Source organism: Fragaria vesca, linkage group LG7 (genome assembly GCF_000184155.1).
Source record: "Fragaria vesca subsp. vesca linkage group LG7, FraVesHawaii_1.0, whole genome shotgun sequence".
NCBI classification, from domain to species: Eukaryota; Viridiplantae; Streptophyta; class Magnoliopsida; order Rosales; family Rosaceae; genus Fragaria; species Fragaria vesca.
The window spans coordinates 4,972,671-4,983,760 of NC_020497.1; the positions used below are offsets into that span (position 1 = coordinate 4,972,671).

Sequence of the window (11,090 nt, forward strand, 5' to 3'; positions counted from 1 at the left end):
GAACGGGGTGTGGGATCCGCGATGGTGTGAGGACGTTGCAAATCGTCCTTCGCCTGGGTAAGTCCCCATCGCGTTAGATTGGAGGCCGTTATTCCATATGGGCGGCCCTTGTTATCGACGCCTTGAACATCCAACGGACCCATGTCTGTAGTATAATATCGGGCATCGTTGAAGTTGGCGGAGATGGAGAATGGCCGCGGGTCGGCTTTGATGATGACCGCTTCACGGTTCTCGGCGTCCCAAATCATGAGTTCTTGGTGCATGGAGGAAGGCACGCAAAAACTTTTGTGGATCCAATCTCAGCCAAGAATCATGCTGTAAGAGGAAGCGCATTCGGCGACGAAAAAGGTGTAAACCCGTGATGCCGGCCCGACCTTGACCCGTAGAAATAGCAAGCCTAGGGTTCTGGACACTTGCCCGGTGAAGTTCTTGACTGTTAAGGACATGGTTTGGATCATCGAGCGCGGGATGTCTAGGAGTCCCATGGTACGGGTTGTGACAACATTGACCGCGGCACCGGTGTCGACCATGACCTTGTTGATCATTTTTCTTTCGACTTCGGCCGTGATATACAGTGGCCGTATGTGAGTGGCCATGTCCAAAGTTGGTGTGGAGAAGGTTAGAGTTTGCTTATGTTTGATGCTGCTCGTAATTTCCACCTGTGGGGCGTCATCAGCTTATGCCAGAACTGGGCCCATTTCGCTGCTGCATGGCGGGGGTATGCTACTGACATCCTCGCTGCTGACGGGAATATCCGCCGCACTGCAGGTTGTGTTCGGTGGGAGAGCGTATCTTTCTGAAATGAAGAACACCATCCCAACTTGAAAGGAGAATTGTTCAGGAACTGGGACCAAGGGAGTGTCAATGATTCCGTGTTCCCCTTCGAGCACCGCGAAAGCGTCTGCTTCGCGGCTAAACCCTTCATCAGCACCCCATCCTGAGACCTCTATCATATTACAGGTGAATGATTCTGCCTGCTCTTCGTCCCGGCTTTCCTCTAGGTTAAGTCGAGGTTCTGAATGTGCCTCGTCGTCTTCTGAATTCTCGCGGAAACGCTAGGCCATTTGTTGGGCGAGGTTAGGACTGGAGGGCGCCTGTGCGGCTATTGGTGGCTCTTGAGCCTCGGGTTGCCGCGAACGCCATACTGACTTGGTTGAAGGCTGATGGTCCTTGGCTGGTTGTTTGTCTGTTGCCAAAGGAGCCTTATCGTTGTCTTCTTTTTTCAACCGTTGTAGGGCGGATACTCGGGGAACCATCCGAGTCTCGGGCTCCGGGGTAGACCGTGCCCGAGGTTGGTGTGGTGGTGGTGGTTCCCTTCTGATATTGGCCTCCGAATTTTGACGTTCCCGTTGCCGTGAGGGCTGAGACAGTTCGCGTTTGGGCTCTGGGTCCGGGGTCGTGAACAGCTTACGTCTAGGACCGGTAGGCGGAACCCTTCTCAGCTCGGGCTCCGGTGACGGCCTGTGCCTGGGAGCTTGGTGATCCCTTCTCTTTTCAGGCTCTGGTGACGGTTTGGGCCTAGCAAGTTGTGGATCCCTTCTTCTTTCAGGTTCTGGTGATGGCCTGCGCCTGGAAGGCTGTGGATCCCTTCTTCTTTCAGGTTCTGGTGATGGCTTGCGCCTGGAAGGTTGTGGATCCTGCTTTGGTGGAACCGCGAGTCGGCAAAAGACGTTTGCTTTGGGTGCAGGCTCGTCGCTGAACTGCTCGCAAATCCTTGGGGAATTAATATTTTACTGGATAGTAATTGTCTATGTGAATATTAGTTAAATTCATGGTCCACATCACACTGGCGAGCCCGAATAATATTGGGTTTAGAGGCGGGCTACCTCGCCTGCAATATCATGCGAGCTGGATGTAGGGCTTGATTGCACAAAGGCCTTCACATATAAGGAGGACTGAAATTATGAGGCGAGCTGAGGAGTTCGCACGTATCAAAACAGCAACATCGCTTGCTTGGCGTGCCCGAATAATATTTCGTGCCACGACTTGAGCTCCTTGCTTGAAGCATCTCGCCATCAACCTAGCAGCCTCGCCCCGACTTCATGGATTGGCGTGACCTCGCCACTGTTTAATGAGGAAAGCATCTCGATGGTATCTTGAAGAGCATCTCGACGCCGGCTCGGGGGCACCTCACCACTGAATGCTTGTTTAATTAAAGGTGAAGGCATCAATGTCTTAGCCTTGGTTGAATAAAGCAGAAGGGAAAGATGACTAGTTGGTATTGTACGTGCATGGCAAGGGTTCTTATCCCATGCAATAATTATCCAATAGTCAAGCATATCCAGACGGGTAGTATCTCACGTCTATCTCCGTGAGGAACTCAAACCCCATGCAATAATTATCCAATAGTCAAGCATATCCAGACGGGTAGTATCTCACGTCTATCTCCGTGAGGAACTCAAACCCCTACAATACCTCAATTGGATTAGGAAACAACATCCAGTAGCACACGTCCAAGTCACCATGAGGTGTTCTAACTCAACTCTTCTAGAAAGAGGCAGTTAGTTACTTCGCCGGGGTACCAAGCAAGTGATTACTATTGCCTACGATACGATATTATCGTTGAAGACTTCTACAAGTCTTTGACATGCTTTGGGCCAATTCATGTGGCCCTAAATAACTCTATATAAAAGAGTTCGAGGATCTGGTTGACTCTCTACAAAAAAACACACAAGCAATCATACAAAAAACAATTACAAATCCTCGAGCATCCTCGAAACCCTAAGTTCTAAAATGCACTTCACCTTAGTTCTCAGACTCCCTCCTGATTCGCCTTTTTTCCCTATTTGTTGCTCTGCTCACCCTAGCAGTGAGTATCGATTCACAGGTGACAAAAGATCTTACTTGTAATCCCTCATCCGTGAGGTGGCACCGGTAACCCCCTCTTCGCTTGTTCAGAAGTCTGGCCGCAGCGCATTCCTTTCCTCGCCCGCGAGGTGGCACGCCCGTAATCTCCTTCTCTTTACTTTTGAGTCACCGGAGTTCCGACTCTGCCCCTGCTGAGACACGTGGCCAAAACAGAATTTATATTGGTAATGCCTTTTTTGACCTTGAAAGAGGGAGTTGGATTTCGGCCTTGAATAATTTGTTCACCCAAAAAGATTGGCACAAGTTCTCTTCCAGAGTGTGTATCTAATTGCTCAAAGTCAAATACTCATTGCGTATCATATTATGCATTGCTCATTTGTTTCCCTTGTTATATACCGGAGCGAATCCATTGTGGAAATGATTCTTACGACATGATTATCCCTCTGTCCGCCAATGGCCGGAACAATTTTGACCAAATGCTAACAGTCTTTTAAGAGTTACTATCATTTACTTGGATCCAAAATGTGAATTTCTTTTTTCTTGTTGTTTTCTAGAATTCAATTCATTTTTCTTTTGTTGGCTCAACTAGGACACAGTTTTCAGGGGAAACTTTTGTACTTGTATCTTGAACAAATAAATTATCACAGTAATTTGTTGTCATGAGCTAAATTTTGCTCGGTTATCACAAGCTTGTATGAGATCACAGTAGTTTCTACTCGCTTTCAAAGGAATAATGAATATATGTCATTTATCTTTGCAATTTTGGCTCTCAACAATTACAGCTTGTGAGCTTTAGTATATGTTTGTAATGCCCCAGTTTGTAATATATGTCATTTAGCAAAGTTGGTATATATTTCAGTTATGAAAGTTGGACTGCCAGTACTAGTTTCAAGCAAGTAAAGAAATATTATTCCGGTTTGCAATAGGTAATATAATGACTATCTCTCAATTGTATCAGCACCAGTATATATCTGTTCTAGCAAATGTATTTACTTTGTTCTGCGGCACTCTCCCTCCTTCCGTTTATAACCTCTCTGATGTTGTCACCCTTTACATTGAACAAAGCCCGAATTGAGGGCCAGTGAGTTTTCCCTTGAATTGGGAAATACCTTGTCAATATGTTTCATCTTGTTCACAAACGACTTCAATAGTTCCCTCCTTCAAGTCATGCGAGCCCGTCCTTTACGTTCAACAGACTTGTTGTCTTGGAAAACAAGAGTCATCTATGGTTGGAAGCGACTCAAGTCAAGTCTTCTTTTGGAAGAATGCAATGCGTCAATCAACAGTGGTTCTCAATCCCATTTCAGTACTTGTTGATCACACATTCTTAATCTCACTATCCTATAAGTCAGATCGTCATGCCTCACGTAAGACGACCTATTTCGCAACCAAACACCACCCATATTTATCTCAGTCTCTTTAGTCCAAAGAATGGAGGGAGTTTTGGTTATGAAATTGGTTTTGATATCCTCATTATTAGTTTTGAACTGTTGTAGCTCCATGCAACTGAACCATCCGAGAGTACTCCAGGGGAATGAGACAGACAGGCAGGCACTGCTAGCAATCAAAGATCAAATACAACAAGATCCAAACCAAATCACAAGCTCATGGAATGAAACGCTTCACTTTTGCCTGTGGCACGGCGTCACCTGCAGTCAACGACATCGCCAAAGGGTGACGAAGCTGGAGCTTAGCTCTCTGGAGTTGGTGGGATCGATATCACCTCACGTAGGAAATCTAAGCTTCTTAAGAGTGCTAGATCTCGAGAACAACAGCTTCACTCATCAAATCCCTCCTCAAATCGGGAATTTGCGTAGACTGCAGGTATTGTATCTAAACAATAACTCACTTACTGGCACCGTTCCTCCCAACATATCCAATTGCTTTCAACTCATCTTTCTCGATCTTGGTGTAAACAATATGGTGGGTAAAATTCCTCCCCAACTCAGTTCCTTGTCAAAGCTTCAGACTTTCGTTTTGCCATACAACAATTTAACAGGAGAGATCCCATCATCTTTAGGCAACATTTCTTCTCTCGAGTCATTTATTCTAATTGCCAATAACTTAGAAGGAAATGTCCCTAGCTCTCTATGCCAGTGGACAAAATTAACAATGTTCTCTTTCGCCGAAAATAGGTTGTCTGGTATCATCCCTTCTTGCTTTTATAATCTCTCTGGTATTGTTATATTCGATGTAACACAAAATCAACTTGGAGGAAGTCTTCCATCAAATTTGAGCCATGGTTTCCCAAAACTTCAATTCTTTTCCATTGCCTTAAACCAATTTACTGGGGCCATCCCTTCGTCAATATCCAGTGCAACAAATCTTGGGTCGTTTCAATGTACATTTAACAACCTCAGTGGACAGGTGCCAAATTTACAGAATCTTCATAACCTTGAAACATTCATTATCGAGGATAATAATCTTGGAATTGGTAAACATGGTGACTTGAGTTTTGTCTCAGACTTGATCAATGCCACACGGCTGACTATGTTGGTTTTCGGCAACAACCAATTTGGAGGAACGCTTCCCACATCAATATCCAATCTCTCAACCAATCTCCGGTGGCTTTTAATTGGAGGAAACTATCTGCACGGAAGCATTCCAACCGGGTTAGTGAATCTTGTGAACCTGCAACTACTGCGTATGGAGGAAAACAACTTCAGAGGTAGCATCCCCACAGATATCGGGAAAATTTCAAGCCTTGGCGATATTGAACTTAGCAGCAACAAATTTTCCGGGAGCATTCCATCTTCTCTTGGAAATATAACAATGTTAAACTCCCTTTGGTTGTATGAAAATAATCTCAATGGGAGCATCCCTTCAAGCCTAGGAGAATGTAACGGGTTGGAAGTGTTAGATCTTTCTCAAAATAACTTAGATGGCAAAATACCTCAACATTTACTTAATGGTCTCCTCTCTTTATCAATTTCTTTAAACTTGTCAACAAACCGCCTTATTGGTTCCCTTCCCGTTGAGATTGGAAAGTTGAAGGCTCTAGGTAAGCTAGACATTTCTAACAATATGTTATCGGGAGAACTCCCTATTAGCCTTGGTAGTTGTCAGAGTTTAGAAGTCCTACACTTGCAAGGCAACTTCTTCAGCGGGCTCATCCCTTCATCTATGCAGGATTTGAAAGGGATACGAGATTTAGACCTTTCTCGCAATAATTTCACAGGAGGTATTCCACAGTTTTTCGAGGGCTTCCACTTGGAGAATATCAACCTATCCTACAATCAGTTTTGGGGAGCAGTGCCAACTGGTGGTATTTTCAAGAATGCAAGTGCGACTGCAGTTGCTGGAAACTCTAGGCTATGCGGCGGTGTTGCTAATCTTCGACTTCCTGTGTGCAAACCTAACGAATCAAAAAGAGGAGCGTTGTCTCGCAGAATGAAACTGTTGATTTCTTTAGTTTCTGGGTGCAGTCTCTTGGGACTGGCTGTGGTGTTGTCACTTTTTCTTCTTGGTAAGAAAAGGAAAGAAGCTAAATTAAGCACTCTTGGGAACTCTGTTTTGCAAGTTTCATATGCTACACTCCTTAAAGCTACCGATGGTTTTTCTTCAGCTAATTTGATTGGTTTGGGTGCTTTTGGCTCTGTCTACAAAGGAATTCTTGCTGAAGATAGAGTTGTTGTTGCTGTGAAGGTGTTTAACATGTTACATCGGGGAGCTTCTAAGAGTTTCATCTCTGAATGTGAGGCGTTGCGAAACATTAGACATCGAAATCTGGTCAAGATAGTAACTGCATGCTCAAGTATTGATTTCAATGGCAATGATTTTAAGGCTCTTGTTTATGAATTCATGGAAAATGGGAGCTTAGAGGACTGGTTGCATCCTTCTTTTGAGAATGAAGAGGTGACAGAAGCACCTAAACTTTTAAGTCTTGTTCAGAGGCTCAACATTGCCATTGATGTTGCTTCTGCATTGGAATATCTTCACAACCATTGCGAAACACCGATAGTTCACTGTGATCTCAAGCCAAGTAATGTCCTGTTAGACAAAGAGTTGACTGGACATGTTTCTGATTTTGGGTTGGCAAGGTTTCTCACAGAGTCAACCGTAAGTGTTTCTGGAAATCAATCAAGCTCCATTGGAATTAGAGGATCGGTTGGTTATGCTGCTCCAGGTAACTTTTCTCATTTTCTTCACATCTATCTCTCGCACAAATGCTATCTTATTATAAGTGCAGTTTTAGTAACAAATGTCTATCACATTGTTCAAATTGTAGAGTATGGCATGGGAAGTGGAGTGTCAACATATGGGGATGTTTACAGCTTTGGTATACTCTTGTTAGAAATGTTTACAGGGAAGAGACCGACTGATCACATGTTCAGTGACGGCTTGAATCTTCATAATTATGTGAAGACAGCTCTCCCTGAACGTGTTTTGGAGATTTCAGAATCAGTACTAGTTTTTCAAGAAGGCAACTCCAATGTTGATGAAGCTCACAGCCAATTGAGTGCACAGAAAATTGAAGAGTGTTTGACTTTGATACTTGGAATTGGAATTGCCTGTTCTGCTGAATCCTCAACAAGCCGAAAGGATATCAGTGATGCTGCATCCGAACTGCACACAATCAGGGGCAATCTTCTCGGCTAGAATCTTCTATATATAATACTACTGATTTGTGAAAGCTTTTATATGTGTTGTATTCTTGTTGTGTTTTATATATTCTCAATAAGCGGTATATGCAGAGTCCAATTGATGCGCTTTGTTACTACTATGTCTTGTAGATAGTGTGTAATTGTGTTTTTGATGTCTTGAGAATAAAAATAGTAACATCTTGTATAAGTTTATTATACATCCCAGGTCTGAAACTCATGATCCCTCTAGGATCAGTGAAGAGGGTAATGTACTTCAAACTGTCAGTTTGATAAGAGTTCATACTTTATCCCAATTTCGGTTATCTTTTAATCTAATCCCCAGCATCATCTGAAATCACTTCCTTTTCTTTCTTTCTTTTTTTTTAGAACAGGCAAACTTTATATCAGACGACTTGAAGCATCTTCCTTCAAACTGTCTCCCAATGTAATTGATCAAGTTTATCAGTATACGTTAACTAGAAGATATTAAAGACTCGTTAAATTGATTTGCTTGTCATACCTTAATTTTCTGGAAGTTAGAACGCATCATGTGTTGCAGCACCGGGTAATTTTTCTTATATGCTTTAGACTTTACTTTTTCCTTGTTTTAGCATATATAACATACTTCAAAATAGCTAATTGATTTATGAACATAGTAGTACTAGTGACAAGTATTTGTGATGTTGTCTGAACTGTAGAGTATGGTATGGGAAGTGAGGTATCCACATACGGGGATGTCTACAGCTTTGGCGTTCTCTTGTTAGAAATGTTTACAGGAAAGAGACCCACTGATCACATGTTGAGTGACGGCTTGAATCTTCATAATTATGTGAAGGCATCACTTCCTAAATGTGTTTCAGAGATTTCAAAATCACTACTTCAGGAAGGCGGCACCAATGTCACTAAAACTCACATGCATAGCCTATTGAGTATGAGAGCAGCTAAAACTGAAGAGTGCTTGACTGTGATACTTGGTATAGGAATTGCTTGTTCTGTTGAATCCCCAACAAACAGAACGGACATCAGTGATGTTGCATCTGAATTGCAATCTATTAGGCGGAGTCTTCTTGGCTAGAACCTTTCAAATTTGTAATGTTTTGTGATGGCTGATAAATTGTATGTTGTGTGGTTCTTGTATTATGTTCTGTACTGTTTTGAAAAACAACTTCACTACTAGTACTCGTACTAGTTGCAACTCTCCACAGTTCAAGATGCCATTTGGATAACACAGTTTTCATAATGTCTAGATTATGAACAAGTCTTGTCTTGTAAATACAAATCAGTAAATACAATTATAAGAGAAATTCAGTACATGTGGTTGAACAAAACAGAGGAAAGCAGAGGAGAACAGAGACCTTAGAGCAGAGAACCAACATTGTTATTCCAGGATTCCTTGGGAATAACAAAGTTGAACGATTTATACCGAAAGTGGACAATTTTGATAATTACTACTTATGCAATGATAATTTAGATATTTTCCTTTTTGCTCTTAATAAACACTAACAAGATCGAAACCACTAGGTAATCAATATATCAAAAGTAGATGATATATAAACACGAAATTAACAAGGTAAACAGAAAAGGCCGGAGAGCTTAGATAAGGTTGGACTACGTCTAAGGTCTCCCACCTTGGATAAGAATAGTCACCCTCTTGTGTGTCATTTTCTTCTCCACAGTATGCAATATTGCATGCTGATTTATATTGGTGGTGCTTACTGATTTTGGTGCTTAATCATGACATATACCACAAATTGTCTATCTTTACATGAAATATGACTGCACTACTAGCTAGTACTTGTACTAGTTGCAAATACGAAGTAAGTCGTCAGTGGATGTCCTTATCATCTCTTCTAAGTCTTGCAAGTTATTTGCTAAGTTCTGCTAGCTAGTGGTCTTGGTGCTGCTTCTGCACATATGATTGATATTTTACTTTGATAGAAGTCATAGAACTGCAATAGAGTTGTAAGAAGAGAAACAAGTCAGTCGCGTTTGGTAAACCGCACCATGCCATTAGTCCCTAGTGGAAAGAAAGTGATCAAAGAAATCTATCGCCCGAGAGCAATAACTAAGTCGACCAAAGTGTGTATTAGACTAACAGCAGTTGTCTTTGAAAACAAGAGTTGGAACTTTGAATGAAGAGTTTTGGCATAGCTTTGCAATGTTTTGGCTCTATCAGTCAGAATTTTTGGGTGTCATAGCTTTAGCTGATTTAAATTGAACATATCACTTCCATTTTCTCATATCTCGGTACTGTAAGTCGCTTCATTTACTGGTACTAGTTGCAAGCACTAATTAAGCAAGTCGTCAGTGGTTGACCTTACCATATATTCCGAGTCTTTCTAAGCCATAATAAGTTCTGCACTTCTGCTATTAGTCATGGTGTTTCTTTTCTTCCCTTTTGTTCCATATTCAGTCGTCTTCGGAGAATAGCACCATGCCACTGGTCAGTAGTGGAAAGCAGATAATCGAACAAAGTCAGTCGTCTCAACAATAACTCAACTAAAGAGTGCTCATCTTTGATCATCCAGATATGATCAAGATGAGCACTCTCAAATGATCGAAAACAAACCCTTTCTTTGGTTCTAAAATTAATTAATAAATAAATCCAGATGGAGGTTTTGATGGACTGTACTAACAACAGTTGCCTTTTGAAAAAAGAAAGAGGAGTTGGTTGTGCATCGTCCTTTGATCGTATCCTACAAATTAGTTTGTTATGCGTCAAATGGAACTCACCAATTTCACAGCGACTGATCTCCTTTTATTTGGTAATACACAGACAAAAAAAATTATCAAAACGAGGATTTTGGTTGTGAAATTGGTTTTTATACACTCAGTTCTCACTGCAACGTTCATTAGTTGCTCCTCCATGCAACTAAACCATCCCTTAATCACGAAACTGGGAGGGAATGAGTCGACAGATAGGCAGGCACTGCTAGCAATCAAAGATCAGATACAACCAATGGTCTAAATGGCACTAGGCGCTAGGTGGACGGCGACCCAACAGCCTAAGCGGGGATTAGACGATTTACTTTTTTCACATTTAATTAATAAATATAATATTTAAAATTAGTAAAATATGAATAAATATAAATTTTATGACATGACCTTATCTAAAAATGAGCAACCCCACCTGTAAATTTACAAACAAATATGATTTCAAATTCAAAGCACCATTGAGGGTTTAGGGTTTAGGGTTTAAAGATATCTCAATCTCCGATATTGTATTTGACGCCCCAGAATACATAGTATCCGCCATTTCCTAATAAGAAACAAGCCAACTCTAATCACATTTTAAGTAGTTGTAACAATTAACAACAATAGTTCCTTACATTGCAGATTTGCAGCCATGTATAAGTTTATTGTTTAGTATCTATCTATGATCTTAAAACTTAAAAGACATAAGATCTACGCATGTATAACAAGAACCTACGCATGTTACAAGTTTACAATAGCATATGTTAACTATTGGTGTTTTTTTGTATTAATGGCATTCTAAATGCCATAGTAGTGTTGAGTTGCTCCGCATCAGAAATCCTTTAAATTTCATGATGTAAAATTGATACCAAGTCAGAAGGTCTATATGAACAAGAACTTCCTATGTTTTTTCTTGTCAAATAGCATGTCAAGAGAGTGTGCCATGATGGAACGAGAGAGAGAGAGAGAGAGAGAGAGAGAGAGAGAGAGAGAGAGAGTAGAGTG

The 11,090-nt window shown here is 41.5% G+C and overlaps 2 protein-coding genes across 2 annotated transcripts in view; both read left to right on the forward strand.

Moving 5' to 3' along the window:
• The first annotated feature begins 4,308 nt into the window (after positions 1-4,308).
• On the forward strand, positions 4,309-7,407 carry LOC101292644 (probable LRR receptor-like serine/threonine-protein kinase At3g47570-like). Its single transcript, XM_004308323.1, has 3 exons — positions 4,309-4,632; positions 5,938-6,934; positions 7,037-7,407. Exons 1-3 carry the CDS (start codon positions 4,309-4,311, stop codon positions 7,405-7,407), a joined length of 1,692 nt encoding a protein of 563 aa, XP_004308371.1.
• Positions 7,408-8,097: 690 nt separating this feature from the next.
• LOC101292943 (probable LRR receptor-like serine/threonine-protein kinase At3g47570-like) overlaps positions 8,098-11,090 on the forward strand; it is a 6,806-nt gene continuing 3,813 nt past the window's right edge. Inside the window, exon 1 of the mRNA XM_004308324.1 lies at positions 8,098-8,365. Coding sequence (XP_004308372.1) covers positions 8,098-8,365 — 268 coding nt within the window. The remainder of the gene's footprint in view (positions 8,366-11,090) is intronic.

Coding starts and splice junctions, on each gene's coding strand:
- LOC101292644 (XM_004308323.1), top strand. CDS start 4,309: ATGCAACTGAACCATCCGAGAGTACTCCAGGGGAATGAGACAGACAGG. Junction 4,633..5,937: donor GGAATTTGCGTAGACTGCAG/GTATTGTATCTA, acceptor TCATCTATGCAG/GATTTGAAAGGGATACGAGA. Junction 6,935..7,036: donor GGTTGGTTATGCTGCTCCAG/GTAACTTTTCTC, acceptor TTCAAATTGTAG/AGTATGGCATGGGAAGTGGA.